This window comes from Drosophila ananassae, chromosome 2R, assembly GCF_017639315.1.
Source record: "Drosophila ananassae strain 14024-0371.13 chromosome 2R, ASM1763931v2, whole genome shotgun sequence".
Classification (NCBI taxonomy): domain Eukaryota; kingdom Metazoa; phylum Arthropoda; class Insecta; order Diptera; family Drosophilidae; genus Drosophila; species Drosophila ananassae.
In genome coordinates, this window is record NC_057928.1 from 4367705 (window position 1) to 4385606 (window position 17902).

At 35.1% G+C, this 17902-nt stretch overlaps 2 protein-coding genes across 7 annotated transcripts; one reads left to right on the top strand and one right to left on the bottom strand.

Annotated features, from left to right (window-relative positions):
* Positions 1-3185: 3185 nt before the first annotated feature.
* On the bottom strand, positions 3186-13629 carry LOC6493874. 5 transcript variants are annotated; one of them, XM_014909102.3, is made up of 4 exons: positions 12758-12893; positions 12539-12703; positions 11611-12075; positions 3186-5649 (listed from the first exon to the last, which is right to left on the bottom strand). In XM_014909102.3, the coding sequence occupies exons 3-4, from the start codon at positions 11916-11918 to the stop codon at positions 4698-4700; spliced, it is 1260 nt and encodes a 419-aa protein (XP_014764588.1). In that variant the 5' UTR covers positions 11919-12075; positions 12539-12703; positions 12758-12893; the 3' UTR covers positions 3186-4697. The 5 variants fall into 5 exon arrangements, with proteins under 5 accessions (XP_014764588.1, XP_014764586.1, XP_032310047.1 ...); XM_014909100.3 differs by lacking the exons at positions 12539-12703; positions 12758-12893 and adding an exon at positions 13301-13624; XM_032454156.2 differs by lacking the exons at positions 12539-12703; positions 12758-12893 and adding an exon at positions 13222-13240.
* Positions 13630-14811: 1182 nt separating this feature from the next.
* On the top strand, positions 14812-17124 carry LOC123257051. Of its 2 annotated transcripts, XM_044714461.1 has the most exons (4): positions 15414-15694; positions 15946-16173; positions 16664-16927; positions 16987-17124. In XM_044714461.1, exons 1-4 carry the CDS (start codon positions 15676-15678, stop codon positions 16992-16994), a joined length of 519 nt encoding a protein of 172 aa, XP_044570396.1. In that variant the 5' UTR covers positions 15414-15675; the 3' UTR covers positions 16995-17124. The 2 variants fall into 2 exon arrangements, 1 of the variants encoding a protein (XP_044570396.1); XR_006506984.1 differs by lacking the exons at positions 16664-16927; positions 16987-17124 and having other exon boundaries at positions 14812-15857; positions 15946-16606.
* Positions 17125-17902: the final 778 nt, after the last annotated feature.

Here is a 17902-nt window from a genome sequence, read left to right on the forward strand (position 1 = left end):
TTAATACCTACAAAGATATAGAGCAAGGCATGCAGGTCGTCACCTCGTGAACTTCCGACCACAGTGATATAAAAATATTCTTACCTGACACGTGGTGAGTTTTTAATGGTTCTTGCGTCGAAAATTAATATTAATAGATTGCTAGATTAATATCAAATAAGCGTAACTTCGAAGCAAATTTCAGCAAAAGTAGAGTACTTTCCTACTTTATTTGGGTATAGGATTTAGTTATTTTTGAAGTTACGATCCTAAAAAGGCGGAGAGAGAAATTTAAGTGCTGGTATTCTTTGTATGCGTAATATTTTTAAAAACCTTTTTCGGGTGAACTTCCGTAAAACACCCCGATTTGGCTACGTATGGGTTTTTGCTAATATGTTGAAGAACAATTTTTTAGATTTTAAAATGTATACCCTATATGTGCGTCAAAAGAAAGGTATTATTATTATTATATTATTAAAGGTAATTATTTCTTTCATCGCATTTTACTCCTGAACTCTTTTATTACTTATTATTACTCGTTTATTTAAGAAATTCGATTTTTACAGCTCTTCCCAAATGAAGGCTGTTTGTTTCACTATTACCAGGCTGTTTCACTATTAGTTTTTTAGCAATTCTAAAAAAAAATTGAAGATGTTTGTTACTGAAATAAGAAAAGAACTTTTGTTCTTAATATTTTTTAAACAATTATTTTAAAAACTTATAACTTTATAACCAATGATTTTTAACCATTGATTTATAACCAATTTATTATTATTGCCATATTGACTTGCAGTATTTTTGAACGCTATTTATTATATTTATATTTTTTTTTTGGGATAGAGCTATCGGGTTCGACACTTAGACTCCCATGATACTTAAGCATATCCAGTTTGTGTCAAAATTTTACGACGCCCCCTTTCACCCCCAAAATTAAAATCTTACCACTTCTTAATTTATTCAGCCAAATCGAACCTATTATTTAATACTAGTTTTTAAATAAAAAAGGTTATATTCAATCGTACCATAAAGTTTTAGAAAATTTTTTAAGTTTTGGAGAAATTTGGGGTAAACAAAAAGAATTTTAAAATTTTAATTAAATTGGAGCTATCATTGGGAACATTGTAGTTTTTTTTCGTCTGATTTAATTTATTTATCACTAATCCTAATTCTCTTGTATACGTATCGATTGGTGATTGAACTATTCCAATCACACATTCCGTTCAGAATTTATTCAAAAAACAAAATATTTCTCATTTTTATACCTATGCTGAGGATTCTATCGATATACGTATGTAAGCATTTCCGTCTGTCTGTCGGTCTTCGGAACTAGTCTCTCAGTTTTAAAGCTTTCAAATTTTGCACGATCCTATATATGTATATATCATAATATATACATACATACATACTTCTTCTTGACTGCATGTGCATATCAACTTCGGCTCCGCCTGATGTTACCTTTCCTTTCATTTTGAAATGAAAAGATTGCCTAGTTATGATAAGCTAGTTTTTTGCTTTTTCGAAACTACGAAAATTTAGGATGTTTATTTTTGGATTTTTTAATGTCAAAATCTAAGGAGCAAAAAAAGGGGTTTTTGTGTTTATTCTTACATTTAACTGATTGACTGCATTAGAAGGTTTCTAAAAAAACGTCATTTGTGGGTAATTTCACGATTTTTCCCGAAAACAGCCGCCCAAAATATGCCTTTTTTGAAAATTTGAAAAAATCGGTCGTGGGTGCTGTTTGAAAGTTTATCCAAAATATTAAATATGCTCGCCTTTTAGTAAAGAACGTCTCCATGTTCTTCCAAATAAAAGGGAAAACAATCGTGCAATCCAACAAATCGATATTTGGGCAGACATAACGATGGACAAACTACACAACTTGTTATACTCGATTCTCGAAGAGTACGTAGAGTATACATTATCTTGATCAGCATCACCAGCCGAGTCGATACAGCCATATCCGTCTGTTTGTCTGCCCGTCTTTCTGAATGAAGGCGTTTATCCTATGCCAGCTATGACATTTTGAGATGAAGTTTGTTAGAAATTTTTGCCAATTTCGCCACCTAATGCCCCATAAATGGCATATTTCTGTAGCCCCAGTTCAGAAAAGTCCAACTGCTTTTTGGCTAATTTGTATCTGGAAAACAAATGTCAGCCAAAATTTATAGGAATTATAGACAAAAATAAAAGCTCGATGTAGCGCCAGCTCAGAAAAGTTATTTGAAAAAGTTGGAATGCCAAACTATTCCAATGACTAATTTATATTTAGAATACATGTGGTATCGATCGCATGTTGTTGCGAAATCGGTAATTTTCAGAGGAGTTCTGATTCCCTACTGGATTGTTCCACTTGTTAGTTTAATAACATTTTAAAATTTTATCGACTTTTTACTTATAGACGTCCACTCTAAATCCTTTTTGGATGTGCTATAAAAGTCTTATTTCTTGAATAACTTCTGAACGAAACGTTAGATTGGTTACGCACATGGACATTTCCAGAAATGGTTGACCAGGACCGAAAAAAAGAAAACCGGCCCCGATGAAATCATTCCTGCACAAATCCAACATGTAGAGGACATTGCCATAAACTAGCTCTCAAATGCATATCTATAATAAATCTATTACGCTATGAAAACTTAAAATGGGTTTTCAATAAAAAGGGACGTCAGCAGAGGTACCCTACAGGGGAGTCCTTTATAAGTCCATCCCATAAGGAGTTAGGGAAATACCAGCACCAATGGTACCATCCACAAGCGTTAAGTGCGCAGCAAGTCTCACGGAGCGCTTGTCGACCTTTACCTGGATGTCGACGTGTGTGTCCGTGGCCAGCTGAGAAAACCTTACACATCGCTCCCGGTTTCGCTATAATTTAGCTCCTCCAGCTCCTCAGGGTTGTCTCAGGGTCAAAATGGGTGAGTCTTCGGTAGGCATCACATCCTAGACTTTTTGATGCAGGACCTATGTATATTTCCAGACAGATCAACTCTGCTCGTCTTCGCAGCACCCTTTCCATGCTGGAGACCGCAGTAGTTTCAGCTTCAGACTCCATTATATAATTAGTGCAAGGATATGGAAACAAAAACAATAAGTTTTCCGTGGCACTTTAATAGAGATCACAACAACCAAATCAGGGGTCAATCACTCCCCAAAGGATACGCTATTTACAGTTTTCAATAGTGGCCGAATTAATAAAAAAGTCGCCGTTAATATTTCAATATTTATTAGAGGGTTCAATTTAACCGTAACATCAATGCCGAATATACAAGCAGATAAAGCTTAGCAAGGGAAGCTCCAAACAATGCATTTGTCTATCATGACGAGAAGAGAGGTGGGGTAACACACTCAAATAAAATATGCTTTCGTTCTTCTGATTTTGATTTTTATAATCGAATGATTCTAAAAAATGTTGTTTTTCAAAAAATCAAAATTTTGAATTTAATAAAGCGGATCTTGCGGGCCTCTGCCCCAAGACGTTCGTCTTACCGTGCCAATCCTAGCGCCTTTCCTAAGTTTAAAACTCTAAAAAGTCTATCAAAGTCGTCTATCAAATGCCTTGAAAATAAATTCAATTAATTTAAAAAAAAAAAAAAAATTTTTTAGACATGAAAGTGAAGTAAAATTTTTCGCTTTAGCGCTATTTGACTATTGGGTCGCTTCAAAAATACAAATAAATAACTTTTTCTGACTATTTTTAATTTCAGGCATAAAAAAGTATTGTACTTCTAAACTTTGAATCTGAGATATAAATATCGTAATGTAACATGGGATCGTTTCAGATACTCTAACTTGAGAATATCGAAATATCGTTTTACGCATAAGTAACTTTCATTTTATGAATAAGAAAAATCAAGTTAAAAAAATTTGCTAGAGGAGCGTTATGTTGGCCACACAAGCCGGGTAGGGTGTCGAGCATACGTTCACCACGTAACACATGAAATCCAGGTTTGTCGCCGGTATTTAATCTCAAGTTTTTATTTTATTTGATCCTATAGTTGCGAAAAAACCTTAGGGGTACGTCAAATATAAAGCTAAGTATACATTCAAATACAAAGTGTGCAAAACATTCGTCAATTTTATAACATGGAAACTCAATAAATACTAAAAGTATTACAAATTGAAAACTTTACCCTTCTCGGGCGTCCTAATTATTCTTCAAATACTTTTTATCAAAATTGACCCGCTCTAGTATATACTTACATATATACATAAAAATATAAAGTTTGAATATTTTTGCAGCGCCAGCTCAGAAGAGAATTTTTAAAATGTGTTGATGCCGAGTTATGACTAAACGACGTTTTATGACGAAGTCACTAAAGTATGCAATATATTATTTAGAGAATATATGCTTTCAAAGTTTAGTTAAATTGAAATAACTTTTATAGAAAGAAAGCGAGTTGATAAAAGAGAAGAGTATCGGGAATTATGTAGTCTGGGAAGTTTGACTGAATACTTTTTTTCATATTTTTTATCTTTAAATATTAAAATGTTTTTCGTCCCAACGGGTTTAAATATTTTGGGAAGAATTATTTGCAGCGTATTTTGATGGGAAGTAATTGAGACAAAAATAAAAAAAAAACGATTGTCTAAATTGGAATTGATGGGAGGATTGGAGCCACTTTGGTCAAGTTCACATCTATGCAATACATATTCGTGGTAAAAATTTAAGATAAATTTTATAATTTAAGTTTGTTTTTGATGAATAAATCATTCTGCCTTTACTTCTCAGCAATAAGCACCAGAATCTTGTTCATTAGTTCATTGGCAACTGTCTCGTGCAAAGTGTTTAACCGAGCGGTTAGGAAGTCACCAAATTTGATATATAGCAGCTCTCTAGGGCTGCGGAAGGGATGCGACTGCGAGTGATTAAGTGGCCTGCTATCCTCTATGTAACTACTGTCAGGAGATAGGCAGCCATCTGGGCTCATCATATCCACGTCGACAGTTGGTGAGCAGTGCCCGGTGGCGTCGTCGTCTTCATCAAAAGCATCCAGGTCCTCATCGAGATCCCCAGCATCCGCGTCAATAAGCTCATTATTGGAATTGATAATAAGGTTTGGTGGCAAGGTGGCGTACAACGATGAGTGCTTGGTCATTGGAAGTAATCGCGCCTTAAGGTGCTGTTTAGTTTGAGGTCGAATCGTTGCCAACTTCTTGATCGTCTGAGGTCCATTTCCCGGATCATCTCGAATCTCCACCCTGTCAGGAGAGCGTGGTTCGTCCTTGACGTAAATAGACGGTGAGGAGCTACAAGAGCGCGAGCAGGACAGTACTTGGACGGGTGAGTTAGTTGGCATGGTCACGGAATTTGGCCGGGATAAGGGCGTTGAAACCGCCTGCTTTTGGAGTGCATTACGGGAGGTTAATGTTATGTCTGGCTGCAATTGCAAAGCTTGCATGTGTTGAGCTTGCTGTTGTAAAGAATTGGGTAGCTGACTGAAATTTACACTCAGACTTGTCGACAGACTATCCTTTGGATCTGGCTGATGAATTTGGGTCTGTGGCAATGGCTGATTATTTGGATTGTTGGGGTCACCGGGCGCAAAGTATTGGTACTCATCTAAGATCGCACTGCTGCTATTATTGTTGCTACTGTTTCGTCTGACAATGTTTTTATTATTGTTGACTGGTAAAACTTGAGCAGGTTCATGTTTCATGCGTTCACGGGATCTGAAAAATAAAAGAGTCGTTTTAGAGCTCCATTATGGAATGTTTATATTTATACCCTTGCAGAGGGTATTATAATTTCGGTTAAAAATGTGCAACGCTGTAAAGGAGACATCTCTGACCCTATAAAGTATATATATTCTTGATCAGGATCACCTCCTGAGTCGATATAAGCATGTCCGTCAGTCCGTCTGTCTGTTTGTCCGTCTGTCCGTCCGACTGTCTGTTTCTACGCAAACTAGTCTTTCAGTTTTGAAGCCATCAAGTTGAAACTTTGCGCAAATCCTTCTTTTGATTGCAGGCAGTATGTAAGTCGGAACGGCCGAGATCGGTCGACTATATCCTATAGCTGCCATATAACTGATTGATGGGAAATGCCATAACTTTGATGTTTTTTAAGTTAGAGAGTTGGGTTTTACTACACATGTTATTTTTGGTCAAAATATTTTATCTACAAATTTCATAAGGATCGGCCGACCATATCCTACAGCTGTCATAAGACGATCGGAATTGGCATAACTTTGATGTTTTTAAAGATGTTTTTACAAGATGGGACTTGGTACAGATTCCATTTTGGGCAAAGTAATCCGATTTGCCAAATTTCATAAGGATCGGCCGACTATATCCTATATATATACACAGCTGGCCAAAATAATAAGTACACAGATATGGTGTTCATTTGTTTCGATATAACTCGATTTTTATGCAATGCACACCCGCCAATTTTTTTTATATTGAAGGGTTCCAGTGTAACACAATTTCTAAAACAGAGGGGAGCCCTGGGTATTCAATACTAAGCTCAATTTTCTGCTGGGAGGCCGATTTTGGTCTGGCCAAAATAATAAGTACACCTGAGAATATGATAAATTTTAAAGGATTAAAGCTATAATTGGGTTAAGGTATGTTGGTTTTAATTATTTCCTTGCATAATCCCACGAAAAAAAATTATATAGATGGGCAAAAAGAAGCACTGTACTACAGTAGAAATGAAAATTGCTTTGAATTTGCAAAAAGAAGGAAAAAGTCTTCGGGAAATCGCTAAAAGCCTTGGGCGGTCAGTATGTTTTGTCCAGAATGCCCTTAAATTCAAGGCTCAAACCGAAACTAGAGGTCGGAAGAAGAAATCCTCTCAAACGACGGGCACCCGGATCATAAAACTTGCAAAAAAGTATCCCTTCATGTCTTCAAAGTCTATTGCTGCTGATATAGACCAAGAAATATCGTCTAGATCAGTTCGTCGTAGACTAACTAATGCTGCCTTACAAGGACGCATAGCCAGAAAAATTCCTCTCCTTCGAGGGAATAATTTAAAGATGAGGAAACAGTTAGCCATCAACATTATTTGGCATGATCTGGATCAGAGGGTTCCAAAAAGTGGAACAATGTCCTATGGAGCGACGAAACAAAAATAAATCTATTTGGTAACGACTCCAGAAAGAATGTACGACTTGTTTCGTCGACCCAAAGGCATAGAATTCGACGCCCGGTACTCGAAATAGACCGTTAAACACGGAAGCGGAAACATTATGATTTGGGACTGTTTTTCTTGGCATGGAGTCGTCCCGATTTACGGATTACCGATACTATGACCCAATTTGGATATAAAATTATATTGTCTGACATAATGCTGAGGAAGACCTGCCCTTGAGATGGGTCTTTCTACAGGACAACGACCCAAAACAAACATCAAAGCTGGTCAAGGCTTGGTTCACCGAAAACAAGGTGGACATTATGAAGTGGCCAAGTCAAACTGCAGACTTAAACCCAATAGAAAACCTATGGGGAGAGCTTAATCGTCGGATTGGCACAAACACATTTCAAAATACAGAAGAATTGCAGCAAAGACAAGGTACGAGAGTCCTTTGGAGACGTGCCGTAAATTAAATGACCAGCATTCCGAAACGGATAACAAAAGTTATACAAAATAAGGGGGATATACTGGGTATTAGCATAAGATTACTATAAAAAGAAAAAAATTGGGAAAATGTTATTTATTTTTAAGTTAGAGCCTTTGAAGAATTGCTGTACTTATTTTTTTGACCAACCCTTTTTTATGTTTTTTAGGTTCAATCGACAATAAATTCTACAGATTTCGTGAAATATTCTTATGTTAAGTATTTTTATAATCAACATTATGCCAGAAAACTACAAGAAATTAGAATTGGTTCGTTACGGTAATCAAAAAAGATTTACGTGACATAGAAGAAATCTTATGAGCATGTACTTATTATTTTGGCCAGCTGTGTAGCTGTCATATAACTGAGCGATCGGAATTGGAACAACTTTAACTGCAGGGGTATATCAACTTCGGCTCAGCCCGAAGTTAGTTTTCCTTTTTGTTTTCTGGTGTATTTAACTTTTCCACTAGCACCAAATTATTGAATTACAATTCTTGTACTTTTACCAAAATTTCTCCGAAAAAAACGACTTGTAAAATTTTTGGATAAAAATTATATAATTAAGAAAATATCTTTCAATTGGTTAACCATTTATCGGACGCAAATACAAATAATTTTAAATTTTTCGGTTATATAGTAGCTACTTCGCGCACGCTATGAAATGCGGTTCGTCATCATCGTCCCCAGTGATAGGGTCGAAGATTTCTCCTCAAAAATTATAATATACCAATCCGAAAATACATACATATATGCATATATATATAGTATGGAAGAAAACGGATGCCACGCCCAAAATATCTTATATGAACATTGGTGATGAAAAAATTCATTAAAAATCTAAAAAACTTTACAAAAATATTTTTATTTGGCAGATGCGAAAAAAGAAAAGACACTAGTCTTGTAAAAATCTTCGACCCTATAAAGTATACATATACATATGTTCTTGATCAAGATCACGTTCTATGTATATAAGCTTGTCCTTCTAATTTTTAATCACACATTTTTATTTTCTTTGCACGCAGTATATAAGTGGAAACGGCTAGGATCGGTTGACTATATCCAAAAGTTATAACTGTTGGTTTTTTTTTTAGAAGGTTGGACTTTATTCAGATTCCTTTTTTTTTTTAAATTATCCGATCTATCGAATTTTATAATGTTTGGGCGACTATAACACAGGCCAACAGCAAAAAATCTCCACGCATAATTTTACCCGCTCCATAACCTTTAGGCTCCCCTGAACCAAAGTCCAGAACAAACATAGGTTCTATCACCCACCGTTCCGCGGTACACCTAAGAGAAGAAATTGATCAAAATTTACCATATATTGAAGTATGTAGGCCGTGTAATGGCTATGACCATCATTATTTCCAGTACATATCATTTTTGAAATGTATGTGTACCAACTAAAATTAAAAAATGGTATCTAGCAGTTACCAAATCTTTGGAATACTCATCCAAAGTTGAAATCTCAGATTTTCTACGTTAATTTTTGGTCTTCTATGATTTTTCCCCAAACATTTTTCTATGGAAGATTTTTATTTTCTTATTGAAATCAGTAGATCGTACCATGTTTTAATTTTGGATTTAAGGAAAAACTCGAAATAATTTTATTGAATTTATTATAGGTGGTTAAACAATATTTTCTCCATTTAAATTGGAGTTTTTAATCTCATATTTTCAAAAAGTCATGGATAACTGAAAATATCTTATGTACAAAATTTCATAAGGATCAGCCGACTATATCCTATAGCTGCCATAGAACGATCGAAATGGGCATAACTTTGGTGTTTTTTAAGTTAGAAAGATGGGATTTGGTACAGACTCTATTTTGGGAAAAACAATCTGATTTGTCGATTTCATAAGGATCGGCCGACTATGTCCTTTAGCTGCCATATAACTGATTGATCGGAAATGCTATAACTTCGTTGTTTTTCAAGTTAGAAGGATGGGAGTTTCAACGGATTCCTCTTTTGGCAAAATAATTCGATATGTCAAATTTCATAAGGATCGGACAACTTTATACGATCCGCTACATATCTAATAATATAAGATGCGTGGCGCCACCTAGCGGACTGCGACTCAACTGCAAGGGTATATAAACTTCGGCACCGCCCGAAGTTAGCTTTCCTTTCTTGTTCAACCTATTTTTGTATAAAGTTTAATTAATTGTGGAATTATCATAAGTCTAATAATAAAATATATCTATTAATAAAAACTACTGTTTAACTGCAAGAGTATATCAGGCTTTTCTTCGCGCGAAGTTAGCTTTCTTTTCCTGTCAAAGAGTAATTTTGCGTACCTTAATTGAATTTTGATTTCACTAATAATTAAACTATATTTCCTGGAATTAGCACTCCTAACATTCGGTATTTAAGTCAAATTCAACTTGGGGTTTTTCAGAAGTTCATCAAGAAATAAGAAAGAAAGCTATACCCTTGCAGTTGAGTCGCAGTCCTCTAGGTAGCATCTTATATTATAGCGGACCGCATATAATCGACCGATCCTTATGAAATTTGGCAGAACAGGTTAGATTGCCAAAATGGAATCCGTAGAAAGTCCCATTATTCTAGTTTAAAAGACACCAAATTCATGCCAATTCCGATCGTTCAGTTATATGGGAGCTATAGAATATAGACATCCGATCCTTAAACAATAAAGTTATGCCAATTCCGATCGTTTTATGACAGCTATAGGCAGCTATATGACAAATTTTGCACATAAGATATTTTGACCAAATATAACATGTGTGGAGAGTCCTAACTCTCTAACTTAAAATACACGAAAGTTATTGCATTTCCGATCAATTAGTTATATGGCAGCTATAGGTAGCTTTAAACGGACGAGTTGAAACTTTGCACACATCCTTCTCTTCCTTGCAGGTAGTATATAAGTCGGAACGGCCAGGATCGGTCGACTATATCCTATAGCTGCCATATAACTGATTGATCGGAAATGTCATGTCTTTGGTGTTTTTTAAAGTTAGAAAGATGGGACTTGGTACCGATTCTATTTTGGGCAAAATAATCCGATTTGCTAAATTTCATAAGGATCGTCCGACTATATCCTATAGACTACATATAACTGAACGATAGGAAATGGAACAACCTTTACTGCAAGGGGGTATCAACTTCGGCTCCGCCCGAAGTTAGCTTTCCTTTCTTGTTTGTTCTAAAGTATACTATTTCAAAAATATTCTAAATAATGTTTTAAAATTTGTAGATTTACAATCCTCGCCACTTAAATAGAACACCATTTATTGCGCCTTTTTTTTAACTATATTGCGGAGGGATCTTCAATCTCTGGAATCTTTCCAAGATTTAGAATAAATTCGTTTTTAACTTGTATTCATATGGTTTATTTATGTTTATGTATTCATAAAAATATAATCTGCATTTTTGCACCACTAGAATGGAACATGAAATTTTTTTGATTGTATACAAAAAAAAAAAACATTTTGTTGATGTGGGTATATGTAGTATTTGTAATTAATTGTATCCAAAATGTGGATTTATTGAAACAGTTTAGATAGCCAAAAAATGTATTATCAAAGTATTATTTGATAGTAGTATTGAGACACATTACATAATTCAATATATGATTATATTTCAAAAAATTCTTTTCATTGGTATACCGATAAAACTCAGGTGTTCAAGTGTTCTTTATTTAATTGAAGCTATCAGGCGGGTTTGGAAATTTTTGGAAAATTTATATGCATCTCGTCAAAAGCGTATGTTTAAAGATTTGGAGCAAAAAAATTATTTTCTTTTTTCCTAACCTCTCTATTTTACCCATTCTAGTGGTGTAAAAATAAGGTTAAATAAATTTATAATTGACCATCCATTGGAAAGCATTTTTCAAATACTCACTACTTTCATGCAGTATTGTTTTGCATTACGGTATTATAAATTAAATAAAAGTTAAATTGAAATTATTTAGATACTTTTTGACATTTTTATATTGGATGCAAAACGATGAAAAACAGAAAAGATAGATGTCCTATTCAATTGGCGAGGAGTATAATTTTTTAAATGAAATGACCATTCTGTAAATGTAAGGTGCTCATTACTTTCGCTCTCGTATAACTTCCTTGAGGAAGGCCATTGAGTCATAGTACTCCCACTTTGATTTGAATCGCGAAGTTCCCAGCAACTTTTCATGGTTGAGCTCGCGTCTAAATATTTCACGAAGCGAAGTGAAGGTTCGCTGTACACGCTCCCCATTTACATTAAATAGACGTCCAAGTTCGTTCCACTTAATAGCCTTTTTTTTGTCTGAGCGTTTATAGTGGGGCAAGCGACAATCCCACAGGATAGGGTTTAGGCGTACTAGCTCAATGAGTCGGCGCTTCTCAATATTATGCCGGGAAAATGCCATGGCTAGCTCTCTTTGAACAGTTTAAGTTATCTCTTCACTTTGTTAGGCCCTATTCACCAAACTGTCACTACCAACTTGGTCTTTGCGCATGTTCCTCAAGAGTTCTCTACTTGCGAATGGACGTCACTGTATCTCTGGATGCTGTTCTGCAAAATAGCTAGGAATGAAAATGAGAAAATCTTTATTAATAACTTGCTCCCTTGACTATCGGTCATAACAAAAGCTATGGGTTTTAAAGAGGGTACTGGCATTCTGATTAGTTTTTTAGGGGACAGTTCATTGACCTTTTTATCGGGTTGGGTTTGAGGTAGTATTAATTATTTTAGGGTTTTACAAATAATTGATTGGCGAAACTGAAGAATGGAGTAATTTAAAACAAAGGAAAGGAATCCACGAAAACAAGATTCTCGTGACCGTTTTTTTTTATTTTTCCTCCCGCAATTTAGTTTGCTAAAGTGAAAGATAAAGTATAAGTTACTTAAACAATGAGTGCGTTTGTATATACATATATAATGTAAACATTCGTTTTCAGAATGGTCATACATATGTGATTGGACTCGGTATGAGTATATATTTATGGCTAGGTTACGAAGCAATTGATACTCTCAAAAGAATTTCACCTCCTTTATGGGAAATTCTACCAACTTCAGGACTCTTTTCGGTTCACGCATCATCATGCTCCGGTTTGTTTTGGTTTTGCCAATTTTAGAGAACTTGTTTCCAACGCGAATGTGATTCTCGTCACACGCAAATCTTGCTGGATCAGGAAATTCTCACTAAATATGCTGTTAATAATAACATCTTGGAATGATTTTCTAATTTTTGCAAGGTTTAATTACCGCTTTATTAACTTTATATTTCAGTAAACTTTCCTAGACTCTTTGTTACACCATTTCCGTTCACGCCTGTCACCGAACTAAACACCACATTTGGTCACAGTTTTGTTTATGACGGTGCTGCGTTGGTCGCCATTCGGTAGCTGTTCTTATTGCTCCGCTTCGGTTGCTCTTTATTAACAATATCCAGCAGTCAAGACGAGGAATTTATTTCAATTTATTTCAATTAACAACTAGCCGTTGTGGAAGCTGCCATGCGTCGCAGTTTCTGCCACTCGCATTGAAGAAGCTGTTGATTTTGTGAGTATATTGTGTATTGTATTGTATTTGTGTGAAGCTCTACGACCTTTCTATAACTGTATTCCGCTATAGTTTATAATCACGGGAAAATGTACAATTTCATAACCGAAAGCTTTTGTGAGTAATATTTAAGTGGCGGACGCGAAGAAAGAAGAAATTTATATTACTTCCATCAAAACTGGACCCTTGTTATTCCTTGGTACATATGTTTATATATTTACATTTGGTACATTACTTGCCACTCACCATTTAACGTTTTGACAACTTCCTGCGGAGAGAGCGCCTCTGCTCTTCGTAAAAATTTTCACAACTTATTCACAAACCAACTGTAACGAACTCAATTGCCTCGCAAATTGAATGCGCCGCTGCAGGCAGCAAAAAGAGAACGGCGACAACGAGAGCTCACCGCCACTTTCTCTGCCCTTTCATTTCCAATGAGTTGAAAGAGCATGCTCGTGTTCCCCAAAATAGTGAGGATGCTTTTGTTTTCTCGCCTACGATTGTGTAAACAACTCCCAAATGCGCTGCTGCCAATGCGTAAATATTTTTGCAGTGGTATGCTTATCGGCGCACTTTGTGGCAGTGGCATGTTTATCGCTGTTTTGCGTCGAGTAAGCATTCTCTGACTGTTCAGCACAGCCGAAAGTCTTATCAAATACCACTACCAATGAACTTATGAGCTCTGCACGATTCGCAAGAATATAAAGCCAAGATGTTATATTATAAATCATTTTTTATTTGGATTATATATAAATTCCTTATATTTAAATATAAGTGAGTTTTGGGTTCTTACCATCTATAACCTTAAATAACTATTCCAAAGATATGGTTATTTCTGGAAGGCATTATAATTTTGGACAAAAGTGTCCAACGCTGTAAACGAGATATCTCCTAAAAAGTAAAAACATTTTTCACTTCCAAGGATCACCTCCTGAGACGATATATCCTATTTATACGCGAACTTTTCTGTCAGTTTTTAAGATGCCAAATTCAAAATTAAAATATTTTCTAAGATTCTATCATTACCTGAACGATAGGAATAGAAACTACCTAAGTGTTGTTAATAAAAAAAAATAAACATTATTCTCATAAGCATCGTCCAAATAAATTGGATATTTTCGATATTTATCTTTTAATATAGGCTGCCACTTAGGGGGGCAGGATGGTTTCAGAGGCTGAAAAAACAGATTTTTGCGATTTTTTTTTCATGTCTGAGTGAATACATTTATTAAACTTTTTTACACGATAAATGGCTATATTTGGAGAGTATCTAGGAATTTTTATTTTTAAGAAATAATTATTATTTATCCCGTGACGGGCAGTCGGCCGGAGTCGCTTCAAAAAATTATTAGCTTGCGGTGTGTCTTCTGGCCTTACAGTGTTATCGGAAATAAAAAAAATGAATTGATTTACTTAAAATATTAGTTTCTTGTGCGGATTAACAAAACCATTTTGAAAAATATGCGATTTTGAATTTTTGGCGCGGTTGTAAAGTCGGAGGTACGGTAAAACAAATTTAAAAAAAAAAGCGATCGTTCATCCGTAAGTATTTATTGTATAAAAGATGTGTGAAAAATTTTATTTAGATCCGAGCATTACTTTTTGAGTTACGTTACGCACCGACTTGAAAAAGTTGTTTTGAGAAAAACGCGTCTAATGTTTTAAAAGCAATTGAAAGTATATGGAGAGAAAGTAACTAGAAAATCGGTATCTCAGCGAGCTTTAGTCCGATCGACATGAAACTTGCACAGGATATTCCTGAGATAATGTTCTATTAAATAAAAATTTTTGTAAAAAAAATTTTTTTAAGTCTCAGACCATCCTGTCCCCTTTACTGCAAGAATATATCAACTTCGCTTCGCCCGAAATTTACTTTTCTTTCTTGTTTAAAATTTATGTAAGAATAGGTCAACTTTTTTCGATATTTGCAATACATTATAACTTCTCGCTAAGTTTCCCATGGAACATATGTATGCATGTAGAGAATGTTATTTATTAAAAAATGTTTTCGTATACGCAATTACACGGTCTGCATAACGCAGTTTATGATAAAATTTAATCAATTTGTTCTTAGCTGTACCGCGGAAACTAAGGGTGATATAATCTATTTTCGGCTTTGGTTCAGAGGAGCACAAAAGCTCAGCAGAGCAGATGAATTTTTTAGCTGTTGGGCTGTGTAATAAATACATGTTTTCAAGTCAAATTTATAGCGCTTTCAGAATGTAGGCAAATAAGAAATATACCAAAATGGTCATTTAATTTATATAGCATATTTTCTGGCAAAAGCATTCACAAACAATTGGCATTTATACATTTTTATTTTAATCACTGTGGACAGCAGTCCACGATGCACTATGGTCCAGACGACCCCTTTTGTTGGACAAAATTCAAATTTTAAAAGTTAAAATATCGAAGTCTTTTTAATCGCATTTTATTCGGAGAAGACCGACTATCAATGCTGCATACTAAAAATTTTTATAGATGGCGCCACATTCACGAAATCGGAACTTAAACTCAGCTGGTCATACTGAAAAAAGTTTGAAGTGTAAAAGTGAAAAAAAAAGAGTCTTTTTCAACATCACATTGCGCAAAAAATACAACAATTTTACCAATCTTTAGACATGAATAAGATTCAGTGGGGTTTGTACTACGTGTTGTGTATAATGAAATGTTATATATTGTTGTGGTGTCTTCGTAGTTATATGTTAAAGTGAATCGTCTGAACTGTGAAAATTGTGTAGAAATCTCGTTTTTAAAAAGCTGTAGAAAGTGAGTCCAGCCTAGTCCAACCTTGAAACCTTTTGTACGTCGTAGAGTAATTAATTATCTTTCGATTGTATATAGTCAGAATTGCCACTTTTAACCACTTTCTTTGGAATTTGCGTTTTTAGCTCATAACCTAAAATTCGACAACTCAGAATTGTTTGAAATATGGAAGTCTGTGAAGACCCAAGAACAAAAGTACAAAGCAATTCTTGATTTTTTTAAATCTAAAACTAGTGGCGAAATATTTGAGAAAAAAATGCAAGCTTTTGAGGATGCCAGTAAGAAAATATGCTACCGTTTAACGGTAAAATGGAAGAATTGCAGATCGAATGCAAAGCTATTTCAAAGGAGACATTCCGATTGGCTCTGTTCACAAACTTGTATTCCGGTTGGAAGGAGAAAACATTCAATAGGACGCCCTGTACTAGACTACTTAGAAAAATCTCGAAGGGCTCAAAGAAAACAGGTAGCAGATCTTGTGGTGTCTGAAGGGGGAAACACAAGTTTATTAATTCAATCGGCTAGCATGGCCGCACGAAAACAGGGTAAACACGATCTTGCATTTGTGCTAAAGTTGTTATCCTTATGCCCAGAAAAGGCCCTACACATTCGCAAAGCTATTTCAGCTCCGATTTCAAAGCCGAAACTAATTTTGCCAAACGAAGCATTAGCTTTGCTCCTTGATAAAAATCTTAGCAAAGAGCAGTATTGCGCAATAAGAGAGCAAACTAAAAAGAACAATTTAGACATATACCCTACGTATAACAAAATTTTGTTATTTTGGAGAGGAGGGAGCTGAAGCTCGAAATAAAATTTACAGATCAGATCGCTTGCATCATGCACGTAAATGCAGCCGTATCGATAATATTTGTGATGTTTTCCATCGAGCCATGGATACATCTGATCCAATCATTTCGTCAGTCAACCTGGATAGACGCATTCATAACCCAAAAAAAATGAAGCTCCCACCTGAAGTCTTGGAAATGCTCTTATGCGAAGGGGGCCCAAGTGAAGACTTCGAATATGAAGAGGAATTCGATGACAGTCTTAAATACGAACTAAATTTTGAACTAGAGAATGAAAATCAAGAGCTTTTACAACATTTGGATCTGTTAATTAATCAAATTTAAAAAGCATAATACAAACTTAAACGTTATCTATTTCAGATCCCTGAAGCTGTTTCCTTTATGTGGAACCCTTAATTTCATTGATTTTTATTAAAACTGTATATTAATATTATGTTTTTGATCCAATACAACCATATTTTAAAACATTTAATAAAATAAAAAAAATATATATAAAAAGAGGCGGTGCCACACCCATTTTTTTTTAAATTTCTACTGCCTATGGATTATATTAACCCAATAAAAAAAACTAGATCGAAATATCTTGTTCCATTCGTGAGTTATTAATTTATGCCAACAAAAGGGGTCGTCTGGACCATAGTGCGATGTGACGACCTGCATACCTTGGCGTGCGCGAGGAGACTCTCGCCGAAAAATTAAAAATTTTCTGTAGGCATCCGATCTGGATGAATTGTACACCAATCGAAAGGTGTTGTTTAAATTATATCATTTTTGTCCTAACATTTTCCAAAAGTCGTTTGGTTTGGGGTTGGTTAGGGTGAAAGTAAAAAAATGTTGAATCACTAAATTGGGGCTGATGGAGACATTTTAGTCCCTAGATAGAATACGCGTCGATTGGTACCTCAACCGTCCCGATCCGACATTTCTTTCAGAAGTTATTAAAAATTTGTACAGCTTTTTCCAAATGAAGGTAGTTTGTATGGTTGTCTGTTTGTACTATTTTTTCTTGGCAATATTAAAAAAAATTGGAGATCTTTTTTACTATCATATGAGCAACAATTGTTCTACAACTTTTTGAAATATAGTAGAACTCCAATTATCCGAATTAATGGGGACCGGGACCCATTCGGATAATCAAATATTCGGATAATCGGATTTTCGTTTTCTTTTCGAAGCCATGGTATAACAATAATACAGTATTGTACACGCACAAACAAAAGTAAGCCGTAGCGAAAGAGTACCGTCCTCGAGCAAGGTCAATAGCACACTGGCTAAT